Source organism: Capsicum annuum, chromosome 2, assembly GCF_002878395.1.
Source record: "Capsicum annuum cultivar UCD-10X-F1 chromosome 2, UCD10Xv1.1, whole genome shotgun sequence".
NCBI classification, from domain to species: domain Eukaryota; kingdom Viridiplantae; phylum Streptophyta; class Magnoliopsida; order Solanales; family Solanaceae; genus Capsicum; species Capsicum annuum.
Window position 1 is genome coordinate 90560319 of NC_061112.1, and position 18763 is coordinate 90579081.

Sequence of the window (18763 nt, forward strand, 5' to 3'; positions counted from 1 at the left end):
TTAAACATGAAGAATGTGGTGTAGCAAAGTGGGTACATGAATGAGGTAGATGTTACAAGAGTTACAAAGCATTATTAGGTAGAATAATGAGTAAAGATTACAAAAGTTACTAAAAGCTAATGATCACCTTCTATCACAATGTATATTCACTAACCAATGTGAGTTACAAGAATAATAATATCACTTTCTTCACTTTATGTCTACTAATTGTCATGTATTTTAATATTTTTATTTTAATAATAAAATACACCAACATTAATTATATGCCACATTACATTGACATGACATCCACATTATTCTCAATAATATTCAAGATGTCACAATTCAGACCACAATACATTTAAATGTCTAATTTAGCTGATCCCATGCTCAATGTTACATAATTTTATATTCGATACGTTGTTAGGCTAAAATGGCACTATTGAGAAAACAAAAAACAACAGCAAGGGAAGAAAAGAAAGGGAAAAAAAAACTCAAAAGGAGGCTTCTAATATTGGAAGCCCGACCCGACCCGACCCGAAACTATTTTCACTCTTTTATTCAAAACCACGCTTGCAAATCGACAAATTCAAAAATTTCCCCTTCCCGGGAAAGGGCGTATTTACCTTTGAGAGCTTCCATGGAACACGAGGATGCAAATCGACTGCATAACAAAGGTAAAAATCACCTTCTGTACTCTTCGGAACAACATTTATCTGCTATATAGGGTTCAATTTAGGCCTTTCACCATATTTTTGAAATTCATATTCATTTTGGTCCTCAGAGCGAAGGCGTTTACCCATCCGAGGCATGGAATCGGTGATAGCTACAGTCAGTGGATACCACGGTACCGAGCGCTTTAATCTCATCAAGTTGATAGATAAGTGCGGTGCAAGTTATGTTGGTTCAATGAATCAGTCCATCACTCATTTGGTATGTCAGGATTTTACAAGCTGAGTTCAATTAGTAACCAGAAAATTTCATTATTTACTCTCTTTGTTATGTAAATAGGTAGTTGTTCTATTGGACTTTGCAAAGAATTGAAGAAACTACTCACTCCGTTTCAATTCATTTGTTGATTTTGACTTGATGCGGAGTTTAAGAAAATAAATAATACTTTTGAATCATGTCATCTTAAACTAAAGATACATGTCTTATGGAAAGTTAGAACTAAAGAGTTGCCGAAAAAAGGGAAAGAGACATTTTTTATGAAATAAACTAACAAAGAGAGTAAGACAAACAATTGAAACAGAGGGAGTATTAAAATATTCCATATTTTATTAATAGTAGAAGACCAGATAGCATTTTGGTTCAATAAATTGCAACACTTAAATCCCCAAAAAAGGTGTTGAAGGGAAAATGAATGGTCTAATGGGCAAGAAACTACAAATACAATCATGGTGTCCTGAGATTAATCTCAGTGGTTATTATTGCTTGATTTGGGCCTTCACTATATGTGAGCTAAACCACCACCACCACCACCACACCCACTATAATCCCACAAACAGTTTTATCAAAAGCAAAAAGCGCAAAAAAGCTCAAAGGTCTGTTGGGGCTTGAAGGGTTGGGGTGAGATGCTCCTCGACTCAGGGAACTGTTCCCTGCTGCACTCGCACAACAAGAAGTAGGAGATATAAGTAAAGTAAGCAGTGCAGGAGTACAGTAAAGTAAAGGACACAAGGTTTTTAAGTGGAAACTTCTTGCTCAAGGGAGAAAAACCACGACCTGCCTCCAGGACTTCTAAACTCCACTATATCCAAGCAACCTGTTGAATACAAACTCCAAGGATTAACCTCCTAATCCTTTATTTCCTAGCAACACCTCTATCACAAGGAAACTCAAGCAATAACTCTACTGCTTTACCTTCCAGCTAACTCTAACTGGACTCCACAAGCTGACTCTAGCTTGAACAATCACCTAACTCTAGATTATTACAAAGAGATGGTTACACCACAAACACCTACTAAAATCATAAGCTAACGTAGGCAGACTTTTAAGAATAATATTACAAAGACTCAGTTGCAACAAAGAAAGAAAAATACAACTCTATGAGCAATCTGTTCCTTGTTGCAGCTACAACCTTTGATTTGCACTTTGGGAAGATATTTAATTGTGAGAATATGGAAGTGTTGTTCTTCTTGTTGAGGAAGATGAGCATTATATATTATGATACAAGAAAAACTAGGAGCAATCTCATTGGTTGAGGCATAAAGGTGGTAGCAACTTTTCACCAACTTTTGTACTATGTGTCAGCTAAACTGTTGACGGTGACAATGACAGGTGAGCCCAACCTATTCCCTAATTTGTAGAAGCCTTTGTCATCACAACAAAAACTTCAGGGAACAAGTCCCAAACTATGAATTTGTCAATCATCAAAACTAAGGACTTAACAATTTTTTCCTTTTTGATGACAAACTCATACAAACAGATAAACATACTCAGCATCTTCAATCAACTTCCACAAAGCACGGCCTATACCTCAGCAACATAGCATAAGCCACAAGACCACATGCCAAACGAGCTTGCCCAATCAATTCCCTGTATCGCTGATGCCTATAAGAACACATGCATTCTTCACCTTATTCCCCTATCAATGAGCATTAAGTTCTCCCTGAATGAGAGAACTCGTTCCTTTATCAACCCAAACTATATGCCCTAATTCATACACACAGCCCCACACCTGTCAAGCTACACATATCTACACATACACATATCATATTTATCTACTCATACTTTCCCTCTTTTGATGTCATCGAAAAGGATAGGCAGTAAACCAGGCATAGATAAGTCATACACGTTAATTCATGGCCATTGAAGCAACACTTACATGAGCAAGAGATGATTGGATATAAGTAGGAAAAATAACAACACAAAATGAGATTTCATTCATTCATATATAAGTTAGTACCATAAACTATTCACAAAAATAGTGACCATAAAATATTCAAATAGCTGTGCCAATTATTCACCAGAGATAAAAATAGGGACAAAAGAGGACAATGTTTCACAGTGCAAGTGACATCTCAAAAATAAGGATAGGAGTTAGATATAACAGGACTTATGGAGACAACTAAGGAAAAAAAGAGGAAGAAGGAAACCAGGTAGGATATGATTTCAGGGAGGAGCTTTATGCAAAAAGAAATCTTAGTTTCTGGTTTCTCCACCCTTTTCTGCGGGGCAACACGTTCAGCACACACACCCATCTCTGAGATTGTTCCTACTTGACTTCTCTTTTTCAGAAGCTGCCTTCAACGTAACTATCTCTACATCTCGTAAAGCAAGTGAAGCAGTGAGAGTCTCTATCTTCTCCTTCATTCGTTTCTGTACATTCATGAGGTCAGCTGCCAAAGACTTATATTTTCCATCACTCATCCTGAGAATGCATCTGTTTTCCTCAAGAGTTGAGATACCAAACACTCCCTTCACTAAGTCAGCTTTCACCTTCCCACACTCAATGTTGAAGTAAGCAAACACCCTATTCATCCAGAAGCCATAGGATAGCCAATGCTTTCCAGCTTTAACATTGATGACAATGTTCATATGCTCAATAACAATGGTTGGTAGGTTAACCTTCTTGAACTTAAACAATGTCTCCTTTGGGAACAATGTCAGAGTACTTCCCGTGTCAGACCTGGGAATTAATGCCCTTGTCACAAGCTCAAGCAACAATTGAAGTTCTCATTTGAAAACTCTTTTCTTGAATCTAAGTGTTGAAGGTATCAACAACACTGCACAAAAATAGAAATTTAGCAGACTTTTTCTCTCTCTTAATGGATCTAATTCCTACAGTTGGAACATCAAGGATCTCAAAGTGTCTCTTCATCCAATTCTACAGCCACACCATTAAACACTCTTCATCCAATTCTACAGCCACACCATTCACTTGAGAGGTTAGGTAGAGGCCATCATCAGAAATTTCCAATTTATTATAAAACATTCTTAATTTTTCCTTACACACGTACGACACACCAGATTCAAATAAGTGCTCCCAATTATGAAATTGCACTATGTCAAGCAACTCTCTTATTTCCAGTGTATCAGCTGCAGCAGGGTCAAATACTCTTCCACGCAGAATTTCCTGATCCTTAAGAACCTTGTTCCTAGCTGATAGCATCCAGTCTAGCCCACTTGCATTAAAATTGACGGGCTTCAATGTTAATCAAGAATAACTTATGATGGAAGAATAACCTAAGAACGTGCTCGGAGAAGCATGGGCTAAGTGCTATACATATTTCAGGATTCAAGTCCAAGTCCAAACGGAAGTAGACTGGGCCATATGAGTTTTGATTAAATTTGGGAACTTTTCCTTATTTTGTTAGGGATTTATTTTTGATATTATTTTCCTAGTTTAAAATTTCCTAGTTTTAAAGTTTTCTAGATTTATTTATTTCCATAAAAGTAGAATTCGAATCCTATGCTATTTGGGATAGGTTTTTCTGCTATATATATAGGGATGGATTTTGTTATTTTCAATCAGACAATATTATTATTAATTGAGAATTTCTCTTATTTATACCTTTGTGTGTGGCTACTTGGGATTTATCTTGCAAACTTATAAGAACGATTCTTTAGGAGGTAAGATTAATTCTTAACTTAATATCTTTGGTTTTTGTTAAAGTTAATTAAAAAAGGTGATTAGTCTTAGAATAATTGTTGTCTTTAATTTCTTCAAAATAGGGGTCTAGATCACCTTTGGATCTAAGTTCTTAAATTGACTCTATTGGTATCATAATTAGTCTTAATCTACTAATTTTGAATAGTAAGATCAATTAGGGTTCTTAGCACATCATCTCGAAATTGGGGATTTATTCTCAAATTTCATCTATCTTTAATTTCTTGTCTTTAATCTTAGGGTTTTTGCTTCCGCATTATTTTTCTTGTTTATCAACGTAACCTGATTCTTATCAAGTGGTATTAAAGCGGTTCTATCAAGGTTCCGTTCTTGATAATTCTTGGGAGTTTCGTAGCCCCCTTAAAAAAATCTCTTTACTTTTTTTCCCCTTTTAATAGATTACAACAACAACAACAAACCCAGTGTATTCCCACCTAGTGGGGTCTGGGGGGGGTAAGATGTACGCAGTCCATACCTCTACCTCTGATGAAGTAGAAAGGCTGTTTCCGATAGACCCCGGCTCAAGGCACGAGATACCACACAAACACATAGTGCAGCACAGAAGCAGATTACATAACATAAATACGGCACCCATAAGTAATATAAAGCAGAGGAAAGCAGGGGAAAGCACACAGATTCGTAATACAACATGGAACACGGAACACGGAATCATGACAAGAATAAAACCCCCACCAAGTAATTCCCTACACTAGCGACCCGAACTGGCCCTAATCCTCTGCCTAGATTAAAAAGAAAAAAAAAGTTGCTTGCAAATCAAGAATTCCAAATTTATTGTGTTTCTTATTTTCCAACATCAAGAAGGAAAATCAAGAAGTGGGGAAATTGAGAATTTTTTTTCTTCTTAAATTGGTCCTTTTTTCTTGTCTCATCAAACCCAATTCGTCTGGGAGTTGGTAATTTCTTTTTCTCTCTATATCTTACTTCTAAATGGATTGCTACTAATAGGGTTAATATATAAATCCTAAGGGAATCAGCCAAATGTTGTAATTTGAGTGGAAAAGGACAAGAGAGTGAGATCAATAGAACGGGAAAAAAAAGTCAAAATTGAGAGATCATTGTTTTCGTTCATGTTATTTTTGAGATGTCTCAAATCGGAAAAGATATTGATGCTGGGACTTAAATCAATGACATAGACAAGACACTTAGAAAGATTTTTGCTCGATTCGATGCATTAGAGGTCACGCAAAACCCATCTGTGAATATAGCTGATCTAAGGAAGAGAAGTATTTTTCATACAAGGTGTGGGATAAAGGATAATATTTGTTCTATGATTATTGATTTCGCAAGTGATGCTAATGTGATAAGTTCATACGCGGTGGAGAAGTTAGAACTTACATGTATCAAACACAATGATTTTGGTGAACTTAAGGCTACTAAGCAATGCATGGTTTCTTTCTCCATTGGAAGGTACTCTGATAACGTTCCTTGTGATGTAATTCTAATGCAAGATTGTTATATCAAGCTTGGGCGTCCCTGACAGTTTGATAGGAATGCAATTTATGATGGGGGGAAGAATAACGTTTCTCTTGAGCTAAACAAAAGAAAATATAAACTTGTACCTTTAACTCCATCCCAAGTTTATGAAGATCAGAAATGTGTGAAAGAAGCAATGAAAAATTTTGAGAGAGAAAGAATGATAGGAGTAAGGGAGTGCATATGATATTCCAAGAGAGGAAAGAAGAAAGGTTGTGTTATGTGAAGAGAATGGGATGTCAAGTAAGATCAAGAGAAAAGAAAAGAGAGATGATCATGAGAGTATTAAAGAGAGGGATAATAATGAGGTCGAGAAAGAAAAACAAGGGAGTTTGAGTGAGTTTATTTTTTATTCTAACTCTAATCTTCCTACTTCTTCTTTTAGTTGCTTTGACTCTCTTATAGGTACTCATAGAAAAGTTTGCATTGAAAAGCCTTTATTGGATGAACTTAATACTAAGGTGGTTGAACTTAATACTACATGTCCCATTGAGCAAGTGTTTGTTCATGAGAAGGATATAGGTAAAAAGAATTATTTTGGACTTGTCCAAAATGAGATTCATGAAAAGAAGTCCAACAAGGCAGATGTAGATCTAACGCCAATGAGCAAGAAAACACGAAGTGTTATTATTTCTTTGCTATATAAGACCAAGATAAGACCCAACTCTTCAAGTCTCGGTGATTGTAAGGTTAAAAAGATGTTTGCTACTAGTGATGAGGAAATATGTGAATATTTTGTTATCCGTGATCAAATACACTTTGTTGAACCTATTCATGATTCCTTGTTGGAGAATTTGAGCAATTACTTAGAATTTGGTGGAGATTTTATTTTGAGACTGAAAGGTTCTTCTAACCTTCTTGAAAATTCCTATGCATATGTGGAAAAATCTTTGAGAAGTGTAATTAATGGTGCTTGGCTGTATCATAAAAGTGTTAAATTTGATACATATTTATGGAGCTTATGACGTCTTTAACAAGCCCAGTGGAGTACTTTATTGATAGAGCTAAATTGGGGAGGCACATATCATTCCCCGTGAATATTGTTGTGCTCATACAAGGAAGAGAATTTTGTATTGGGATGATGATGTCCACATGCTTTATAAAGGTGTATTTATACATGCAAGGATTAATTGAGTTAAGTGGACACATGGTCACTATCTTGTTTTGTTCCTACTATTGTTGCTTTAAAGTAATGAATGTTGTTTACTATTGTATGTCTTCTTGATTTTGCGAGATTCCAATTCAAGGACGAATTGTTTTCAAGAAGACGGAAATGATAGCATCCAATCTAGCCCACTTGCATTAAAATGGACGGGCTTCAATGTGAATCAAGAACTTATGATGAAAGAAAAACCTAAGAACGAGCCCGAGAATCATGGAGAAGCATGGGCTAAGTGCTATACCTATTTCACGATTCAAGTCCAAGTCCAAATGGAAGAAGATTGGGCCATATGAGTTTTGATTAAATTTGGGAACTTTTCCTTATTTTGTTAGGGATTTATTTTTGATATTATTTCCTAGTTTAAAGTTTCCTAGATTTATTTATTTCCATAAAAATAGAATTCGAATCCCATGCTATTTGGGATAGGGGTTTTTCCTATATACATAGGGATGAATTTTGTTATTTTCAATCAGACAATATTATTATTAATTGAGAGTTTCTCTTATTTACACCTTTGTGTGTGGCTACTTGGGATTTATCTTGCAAACTTATAAGAACGATTCTTTAGGAGGTAAGATTAATTCTTAACTTGATATCTTTGGTTTCTCTTAAAGTTAATTAAAAAAGGTGATTAGTCTTAGAATAATTGTTGTCTTTAATTTCTTCAAAATAGGGGTCTAGATCACCTTTGGATCTAAGTTCTTGAATTGACTCTATTGGTATCATAATTAGTCTTAATCTACTAATTTTGAATACTAAGATCAATTAGGATTCTTAGCACTTCATCTCAAAATTGGGGATTTATTCTCAAATATCATCTATCTTTAATTTCTTGTCTTTAATTTTAGGGTTTTTGCTTCCGCATTATTTTTCTTGTTTATCAACGTAACCCAATTCTTATCACTTGCGCTTTAGACAAGCTTGAGCCTGAGCTTGATTCCTTGTCAGCAATTTGTCTGATCCTTTTGTTTTACCAGTAATAGTGGAAATTGGTTTCATAGCTGACAACCCCTCATCTTTCTTCAGAGATGCATCCCTTTTTCGTCTTTCATTCTCTCCTGCATCAGTAAAGCATTTCTCAAGATCAACATTAAGTGACTCATCCTTATAGTCACTTAGTCTTTCAAACATCCTCTTAATCTCACTATCCTCACTATCTTTGGTCATGCTCTCAGTATCGTCCTTTGAGTCTTCAGTGTCTGCATCTCTCTTAGCACCTATTTCAACTTTAACCGTGTTGCTCCTTTCTCGCATACCACTTCATATACAACTTCTACTATTTCTTGATAAATTGTGAGTGGGTGAAAGTACTATATCAACATCATTAGTACCTTCAAATGAGACATTATGCCAACTGGTGAACAAGACTGGCGAGATAAGTTCCCATTTGGAAGGTTTCGTGCTTGAGGTTGTCTGGCTTTGAGCTCCTACCTCTTTACTTATGATAGAATCAATTGTCAAATGCCTTTTTTGGAGATGGATTATCTGAGAGTAATGAGGGAAGCAAAATCTTTGAACGGTTAGGGAACCAAAGAGATTTAATATTACAGAGTTTTGTTTGTATTGTTTTTCTTGAAAAGTTAGAGAGAAGATCTGATTTTGGACTTTATATATGGCATAAGGGAATGGTTGAGATTGACGAATGCGAAGCTTCTGATGTGACGTGTCCGGTCAGATGGATGCGTTTGTTGAGTTTAAAGTACAAGAGACAGCTTTTAAGAAGGCGGGAAAGTGATGTGGCACAGTCATTGAATATTTAAATAATGATCATTATTTTAGAAGTAGTAAGTGGTACTAACCTGATTAGGAACCTGGTCCCTAGGCGATGATAGAAATCAATTGAGTTAGTGCTGTCTCAAAAATCCTATCATATTTTTCCTCCCATGCCACGGTGTATATCTGCAAGGATATGCGACTGAATTAGACAAGTTAGACATTCTCTAACTTGGATACCTGCTCACCAATTCATAGCCATGAGTGGAGGATCATGAAGGTCGTGTATTCATGTAACTTCATCCATCTCCTTTTTTTAAGTGGTACTCGACCAACTCCCTATTTTTCTTTATCAGGGATGTACCAAAGACAATTCCTTCAGTGTTTTAAATTGTCCTTTTTTGCTTATGCCACATTACCATCAGCATTAATCACGCTCTCATCTTTGATTTTATAACTAAGGAGACATGTCTCCTTTGAGGGCATTCAATAAGAGATTATCTTCAAATCTTCAATCATGAGCTTTGAGCAACCATAGTTATTATTCATGAGTTGGTGATAGAGGAAAAATGAGCTTTTTTCTTGTCCGACAATCTTTGATTCCTCCCCTTTTTTGAAGTTGTGGTTTTGAAGGGACTTGTACCTTTGGAGTGACCATACTTTCCACAATGGATGCCTGAAACATCATCTTTGCTCCTTGCATGTCTGATTGAAGAGTTGGGTCCATCTTCTTGCCCGTTGTATCCCAAGCCTCTGTTGTTACTGGATTCTTGGCAGATGGAGACAGTCAGTGTTTGTGAGGATGTAGTCCACTTGTAAGCTTTCTCAAGTTCAGTCTTCACCCGAACCAGTTCATTTTCACACACTATGTTTCTATCAAGTGAAGCAATCAGTTCAGCCTTGACATTTGTTAGTTCTTCTTCTAGCTGAAACTGCATTCTACTCCCTTTACCTTTACTTTTAACATCGTGCTTGATAATTTCTTCTAGCCTCTTATTCAGAAGGTTGTTCTCACAGGAGAGTGTCTTGTAGGTTGCTTTATGCTCACTTGCTTGCATACATAGCTCCATCATTTTATCTTCACACTTTTTTAGATCTTCTTCCAGCTTTGTCTTCTTATTGATGAGCTCAGCCATTTGAACACTCAACTCGATCACTTCTTCCTCATATTTTTCAAGGTTTCCTTCAAACTCTCTTTGTCCTTAACAAGATTATCCAGAGAATCAATCTACACAGAAGCAATAGATCTTAGCTTACTTAGGGAGTAGTCCTTCAAATTTTTTTTAATGTCAAGAAGGGTAGTAGGTTTATCTTCACTTTTATCTGTATCTGCCATCAAGGCAAGGAATGAACTAGAGACTTGCACCTTTTCTTCTATTGCCATGATGGGAATCTTTTATTTTTGCTTAGTCTTATTTTAGTTACTTGATGAGTCATTCCTCCAAGCGGCAAGCACCTGACTAGCAATCTTGTCAGCCTCAGCTATCCAGTTGCACTTCATAGAGACCCTCTGCTTCCCCTTTTTAGACAAAGCTCCAGATCCTTCCAAGGCTTTGAGAATCCTTTTTACAATGCTAACTGTTTCACTTTCTTCAGAAGTGTGAGTAGCTTGTGAAGCCTCCAGAACTGGTTTTGGTGGAACCTCCATTTCTCAGGATCCTTCCAAGGTGGTAGCCTTATTATGGAAGACCCGCTCTGATACCAAATAAAGGGTTGAGGCGGGATGCTCCTCGACTTGGGGAATTGTTCATTGATGCAATCACACTACAAAAACTAGGAGATATAAGTAAGTAAGCAGTGCAGGAGTACATAAAGTAAAGGACACAAGGTTTTTACGTGGAAACTCCTTGCTCAAAGGAGAAAAACCACGACCTGCCTCCGAGATTTCTAAACTCTACTATATCCAAGCAACCTCTTGAATACAGACTCCAAGGATTAACCTCCTAATCCTTTGTTTCCTAGCAATACTTCTGTCATAAAGAAACTCAAGCAACAACTTTATTGCTTCACCTTCCATCTAACTCTAACTGGACTCCACAAGCTAAGTTTAGCTTGAACAATCACAACTCTAGATGATTACAAAGAGTTGGTTACACCACAAACACCTACTACAATCATAAGCTAATGTGGGCAGACTTTTAAGAATAATATTACAAAGACTCAATTGCAACAAAGAAATAAAATACAACTCTATGAGCAATCCGTTCCTTGTTACAGCTACAACCTTTGATTGCACTTTAGGAGGATATTTAATAGTGAGAATATGGAAGTGTTGGTCTTCTTGTTGAGGAAGATGAGTATTATACGTTATGATACAAGAAAAACTAGGAGCAATCTCATTGGTTGAGGCATAAAGGTGGCAACAACTTTTCACTAGCTTTTGTACTATGTGTCAGCTTGACTGTTGACTGAGACAGCGACAGGTGAGCCCAACTTGTTCTCTAATGCGTAGAAGCCTTGTCATCACAGCAAAAACTTCAGGAAACAGGTCCCAAACTATGAATTTGCCAGTTATCAAAATTAAGGATTTAACAGGGCTTAAAGCACAAATAAAAGTATGGGCTTTGATGAATAAAAGCGCAAAGGGCGAAAAAAATCAAATATTTATGTTTAGTGCAAGGCTAATAATTATAAGCATGAATAACAAATATATGAATAAATAAATTGAAAAACAATTACGATAAAGTGAATTATCAATTGCTTAGTGTTGCCTCTTCGTTAGAGAGACTCATTGGCAAGGAAAAGTATGCCTTAGAAACTTGATGACAACAGTAAAGTGCACATAAAGCGAGGTGAAGTGCTCAACACGTTTTGTGAGCCTTGCTTTAGGGCTTAAGCAAGCCTTTGATAACTTGCCCACAAAGTGTGGTCTAGGCAGGAGCCGATTTAGGGGGATAACTGGGGTTTTCGGGAACCCAGTAATTTTCGTGCGAATCTTGTATTTTTATTGAGAAATCTAGTAAATATATAAGAATCATAAGTTGGGAACCCATTAATGAAGTGTGTTATTGATCTAGTGGCAGAGGAGATTGCTAAAGCTTTGTAGGCTTCTTGGTTAGGGGTTCTAACATCATCAGGCACTATATTAAATTTATTTTGCCCATAGGAACGCATAAACTTTAAATCCTAGATCAGGCTCTGGGTCTAGGGAGGGTGGTGTGTATGCATCACTTAACGTACCACAGAGGTAGAGAGGTCGTTTCCATTAGACACTCGCCTCAAGACCAAATAGTCCAAAGCAGTCTAGAAAAAGAAGTGACAGAAGTACATTAATCAGCACATAGTAACAAAAACAACAGATAGTAACAGGACATTAACTACAACAAAATAATATGGTAGTCGAATTATGTGAGGTGATCCATCTTTAAAATAAATCTAGTTACAAGTATAATCCCTCTAGGTTGATTTTTTGTGCTAAACCTGGAGCTTTGGTGGTTTTGTTCACCTTGCAAGATGCAACAGATAGCTATCTACTGAAATTATGCAGAGAATTGTTCTTATTTTCTTCTCCACAGGGTTGAATGTTCTGCCAATTGGAGTATAAGAAGTATCACTAAATTTCTGCTGCCCCACATTCAATTGTCGGTCCTTTGAGTACTTAACTGTCAATTTCTTTTTTAATAAGTTGTGTTTCTGCTAAATGGTGCCATAACGTGAGAGCCATTCCTCCTGGTAATGTTTAACGTTAATGTGGTGCTAATGTGTATGCTGCTCCTGTTGGTTAGGTGTGTTGGAGATTTGAAGGGAAAAAATATGAGCTTGCCAAAAAGTTTAAAAAGTCGATAATCAACCATAAGTGGATTGAAGATTGTATTAAGGAAGGGAAACATCTTCCAGAGGCTCCCTACACATTTCAATGGTATACTCCCTCCTTTCGACTTTATCTGGCACTATTTCCTTATTAGTCTGTTGACACATTCCTATATTTCCTTAATGACTAGCTTTTGTAGCCATACTAACTTTATGACAATGTTTAATACCATAAGTTTCAAAAGTTCTATAGCCACACAAATGTTGGGGATATTTAAGACCTTAAGTTTCAAAAGTCGTTTGTTCTTTATTAAACTTCGTTCCAAGTCAAACTATACCAAACAAATGAAATGGAGGGAGTTTAAATACTGGCTTACTGGTTATTGCAATGGTTTTCGTAGGTCCTCTTGGTTTGCATAGCTAGAGTTTGACCTTTGTGGTGCTTGTCGTGTAAAGGTGATCCTCATAACAATGCAGTCCATTTCAGTTGAAGAGAACTAGATAAAATAAATTTTTTATAGAGAATGTTTTCATTTCTTCTCGGAACTCTAAAATTACTGTTGGACAATTTTGTGCCTGTTCTGCTGATGCTGTTTGCTTGATGAGATCTTTATGCTTCTAGATGCCTACTGACATAAATATCACCGTTTAGGAAAGCAGTGGTTGTGTTGCTGCCCATTCATGTTATTCGTTGTAATATTGCTCTTGTAGTTTCTTGTCCTTCGATTTCTGTTACTGTCTGTTACTCCTTGTACCTCGATTTTTGTTTTGTTGTAGTTTCTGTTCTGTTAATATCTGTTGCTTTTGTTATTATTTTTTGTTACTGTTGTTACTTCTTTTTCGGGACTGTTTTGGACTATTTTTCATTGAGCTGAAGGTCTATCAGAAACAACCTCTCTACCTCTGAGGTAAGGTTAAGGTTTGAGTACACTCTACCCCTCCCCATATCCCAATTTGTGAGACTACACTGGTATAGTCTCTAATGACTGTGAATCAATAAAAGACAAATTTAGCTAATTAATGTCTTTTGCTCTTACAAAAATTCTGAAGAGAATGCATCTGCACAACTACATTATCCTCTAGCTACAGTATTTTTTATTTCATTCTTGTCATGACAACAGATTTAGTTTGCATCACAATCATTCTTATTTCTACTTCTGAAGTACACAACTCACAAGTCACAGGCAGAGATGTCTTAGAATTTACTGACCAGCGTTTGATTTATCATCTCCAGACCCCACTTTGTGAGATCCACCTTGTGGGATTACACTGGGTATGTTATTGTTGTTATTTGATTTCTCAGCAGAATGTAGCAATTTCGTTCTTTGTGAATATGCCTGTCTGATGGCTACTGTATTGCTCATTTAAAAGTTGGGTTTATAGCTTGCTTACAATCGATTATGTCTCCGATTCTGCAGCTGGAATCTTATACCTTGAAATTCAATTATTTGCAGTGGGCAAGAAGTGGGGCCGCTAGTGTTGGATAATACACTTTTTACAGAAACTATACAACTGAATCACTCCAAAAGACCAGCTATTCATATTGAATCTGAAGAGGATTTCAACTCTTGGACGGATTCAACCTTGTTAAAAGAGGTGCAATCACTTTTGGTCAATGCTCTTTATCATTTTCAAAAATAGGTCTTGCACTTTAAAGAGGTAGTTCAAATTTTTTTTTTTTTAAACAGTTCAAGCTCAAAGATGTGTCTTCGGGTTCACTAATGATTCACATTACCCGGTTCTTCCAGGATTTATGTATCGAATTTTTGCATGCAAACTTCATCCTATGTCTAACTTTTGTAGGTCATTTATCCAAAGAGTTAGCGTAGTGTAGGTCAGAAGTTGATCATGTTCCAACCTCACTTCAGTATTTGCTGAGTTTGAAAGATTTTGTGCCCTTCGATTTGAATACATGTCTCAATGTGTTGTTAAACATGGGTCTCTTTCAGTGATACGGGTGAGAATTAACAAGTGAAGTGATCAAGTAATGTAGGCAGGGATAGCAACAACTCAACCAGTTTATAACAAAGGGCTATTTAATATCAAAAAGGAAATCTGTCTAGTGGTATCAACTCTACATTTTTCATTAATTGTGTACTAACTCCTTACAAGTATCTTTGCATTCGTGGGGTAGCAGCCACCTGGAACAACTAACTCTATGTTGCTCTTCATTTTTTTCCTTTCTGCTCAATTCTCTGAAAATAAAACTATTTTTCCTTACTTTTTTCTTGCTTTTCATTTCTCATTGCCTTTATAATTTGACTCAATATCCACTGTTTATCTACCATCTTAATGGCTTTCTTGCTCAGAGCATCAAATTTTGGCCTTTATCTGGCAGATTACATCATTCTGTTGCTTTGGTATTTTCAGGGTAAAATAGATTTGTGTTTCTGAATGGAGATGTTTTAACTTTTCTTTGTTCCATCTATTTCGAACGACTCATACAAGGTTCAAGTTTGGTGTTGAGTTTGTTGATTGATTTGTGGACAAAAAAGTTATCTTTCTTCTTTCAGTAAAATGAGCTGAAAGATGGGTTGCCAAATCAAATTTAATTAAAATATTTGAAGAATCTCATTGAACTAGATCCTGAATTTTCGGTAATTAAGCGTAACAACACACTGATTCAGTTTAAATCAAGTGTGCATATCAACTCTTAAATTTGCATTCCCAATTTTACAATATTTTTTAACAGAAGTGTTTGTCCAAACTTCACCATGACTCCTAGGTATTGGATATATTTATACTGCTAAATGTTGTGCTGAAACACGCCTCTATAAAAGAACTACAAACAAAGTTTCATTTCTTGGTTGTATGCTACTGGTTGCAGAATTTGTTTCCGGAGATGGGTAAACACAAGGATAGACCAAGGAAGAAATCAAATGCCAATATTACTAATGTGGATCACCCCTCCAGCAGCAAATATTATTCCGATGAGCCTTCTTTACAAGGCTCACATAGGCCAGAGGTAATAACAATAAGACTTATTATTTATTGCATTACTTTTGAAACTTTAGCTGATACTTTCTTTTCCTTTTTCTTTTCTGTGCAGATTGAACTGAATTTTCCCTCTTCAGCATCCCTTAAATCCAAGAAGAGAAATTCTGAATTTTCTGAAACTTCTTGCAGAATTCGTAGATTGGGGAAGAAGAGCATTAATCGGGATCTCGGGGAGATTATTTCAGGTTCAGAGAAACAGAGTTTCCAAATACGAGCTCGCCAGGAACTTGAAACTTCAGCACAATCTTACAACTTGGATGTTGAAATGCCAGAAATCTCTGTGAACAACAGGCATGGATCTGGTTTTAGCTGCCATCAGTCGGAGCCAAGTAAAATAGACCTGGATGATATTGAGGATACTGAAGTTAACAGACTTTTTGATAATGGCGATCAGAGTTTACATTTAGAAAGTACCTCATCTAATCTTACTGGAACTCGACAAGAGCCTTGCCCAGCTGTTGATGAGGTCCAAAATGAGACTGATAATACTTGCAAAGTGTCTACATCAACCGCATTATCCTGTGTCATATGTTGGACAGATTTTAGTTCATCCAGGGGGTTGCTTCCCTGTGGTCATAGTTTTTGTTTCTCATGCATCCAGACGTGGGCCAATCATATGGTAAATCTTTCCATCTGTCTTTTCAATTTTGTCTGGTGGAAGTTTCCTTTTGTTCTCGTTTCCAATTTAGGCATGTCATGTAATGAGATGTCTAATTTCGTATATGCATGCAACTGCAACTTTTCGTTCTTGGATGTTTCTTTTTATGTTTCAATTGATATTTACCTTTCACAATTACCTCATCCTAGGCATCAAGCAGAAAAGTTTCAACATGCCCTTTGTGCAAGGCTAGTTTTGTTGCCATTAGAAAGGTTGATGATGCAATTCCTGCTGATCAAAATATATACACTCAAACTATTCCAGAGCACAATCCAGAAATGGACATATATATACTTCCGGAGGGTGTAATTCCAAGGTTACCTTCTAATGTAAGTTCTATGGCAGTTTTCATTCTATTCTGTAGTGTGGAGAACATCATCTCCTGCTTGTTTGTGCTATACATTGATATGAATATCTATATCTCATCATTGTCGCTGAAGAGCACATGTTACCATAATAATGCTACCTTTTCTGCATCTGTTTGCCCTCTCTTCCTACAGGTGCAACAAAAGTCACCTAAGTTACTCGGACTCTTCACTTTCGGTGTCGCACCTGTGTCGACACGACATGGGTGTGGGTGTGGGATCCGTACCCGATCTGGTCTAACTGATTTGGGTGCTTTGACCAAAATCGCCCGGGAAAGTCTGAACAGATATAAGAAATTCTTAATCAAAACAAAAGCTAAGGCAAAATTGAAGAAAATGGAATACCTTGTATATACAAAATTTCTATGTTATTGCTTTTCCTTTTATCTCCTTTCAGAATTTTCTTCTTGAACAATATTTTCTCCTCAACCTTTCCACATAATATCTCATAATTTATGTTTTATAACTCCATTTTTAGATATTTAAATTATTTTTCGCCGAATCCCCGCACCCGTATCCATCCCTAGATCCATATCCCCAAATCTTTAATTCTGACCGTGAAGGATCCGACCTCTAGATCCGTACCCGTATCGGACACCCGCACCCGAGTCCGAGCAACTTAGAAGGTCACACTTGAAGTAATATGTACTATCTTACTGCCTTAAGTCGGATCCATGAATGGCCTAAACATTTTCCCTATTTGGTCTAATCAGTGTGACTTGGACATATGTTGTTGCCTATATCAAGCTATCAATTTTATAGATCAAAGTAGGTATCTTACTTCCACGCTTCTGATGCCCATTTGATTCTTCGTATTTAATATTAAAGCGTTGCCCTTACACTGTAGTTGAAGCATGGTTTCTTATAGAAATACCTGCCCAGAGTCGACTTAGGGCTGTTCCACTTGGCACTATAGACTTTTCAAAAATCAGTAACCAACAAAACAATTTTATAGTCGAAAATTTCTATCCAGTTAATGTATGTTGAAGCCAAAGACACTGATTAAAGTATCTCACATGAAAATATGGAACGAGATTTGCCCTTAATATGGGAGGTCACACAGTGTGCCATAAATAAAAAGTGTAACAAAGAGGCACATTAAAAAGCTGCTCTTTAGGGCTATCTGGGTAGAATTGAATAACAAAACGTTTCTGTTAGTTATTGCAATATGCGATACGGCTACATGAGACGACTCTTGAGTAATCTGTCAGTGCGTTTAACTTTTTTGCTAAAACTCGTGTCAATCCGAACATTCATGAAGAAGAGAAGAACCCTGTGGAGTATGCTTTGTGTTTGCATTTTGCTTTTCAGTTTTTCAAGCTAACTTTTTCTATTGTTATTTTGGTTTATGTAGTCATCAAGGGCTCCAGTCTGTTGTCACTGCTCTTGTCGAGAACCAGCGGACCTACTAGTCAAATGTCATCTCTGCGAGACTCTTTATATTCATTCGTATTGTTTGGATCCTCCATTGTTTCCATGGACATGCATGCACTGCAAGGATCTACAGAGGCTTTACCGTCGTAACTGGTAATTTGCATGCTTGGGATGTATGCATAAGCTGATCTTAAAATTAGAAGTTACCATAGGAAAGAAGAAAAGGAAAAAAATAAGGTGTCAACCTCCCCTCTGGGATGTATATCGGTAGGTTGACTCCAGGAGTTGTGGACCATGCTTGGTCCACTTGTAACAGTACAAACTATTTAGAATTCATTATGGACAAAGCTCCTGAGCGCATCATTTTTTATTATATACGTCATTTTTCTCTACTGGAGTCTAATACTAAAAACTCAAATTGTAGGCTCATGATATTAAACATCTAGTTTTTCTGGTAAATGACCAAACCTTGTTATTATTCTGAAACTAATTTCATCGTATTATCGGTAGATTACTAAATAGGCTCCAACAGGCTACAGGCATCATACAGTTAATGGTATGCAAATGTCTACAATTTTATGCTCTTTATTTATCTATATATATTCCTGTATCTAGTCAATCAATTAGCTACGGTTCAGTTCTAACAAATTAGGATTTGA

At 36.5% G+C, this 18763-nt stretch overlaps 1 protein-coding gene across 1 annotated transcript; it reads left to right on the forward strand.

The window, feature by feature from the left end:
• The first annotated feature begins 381 nt into the window (after positions 1-381).
• On the forward strand, positions 382-18582 carry LOC107858711. The gene is made up of 8 exons (XM_016703473.2): positions 382-656; positions 764-912; positions 12686-12819; positions 14165-14306; positions 15538-15675; positions 15760-16326; positions 16515-16694; positions 18085-18582. The coding sequence occupies exons 1-8, from the start codon at positions 413-415 to the stop codon at positions 18259-18261; spliced, it is 1731 nt and encodes a 576-aa protein (XP_016558959.2). The 5' UTR covers positions 382-412; the 3' UTR covers positions 18262-18582.
• Positions 18583-18763: the final 181 nt, after the last annotated feature.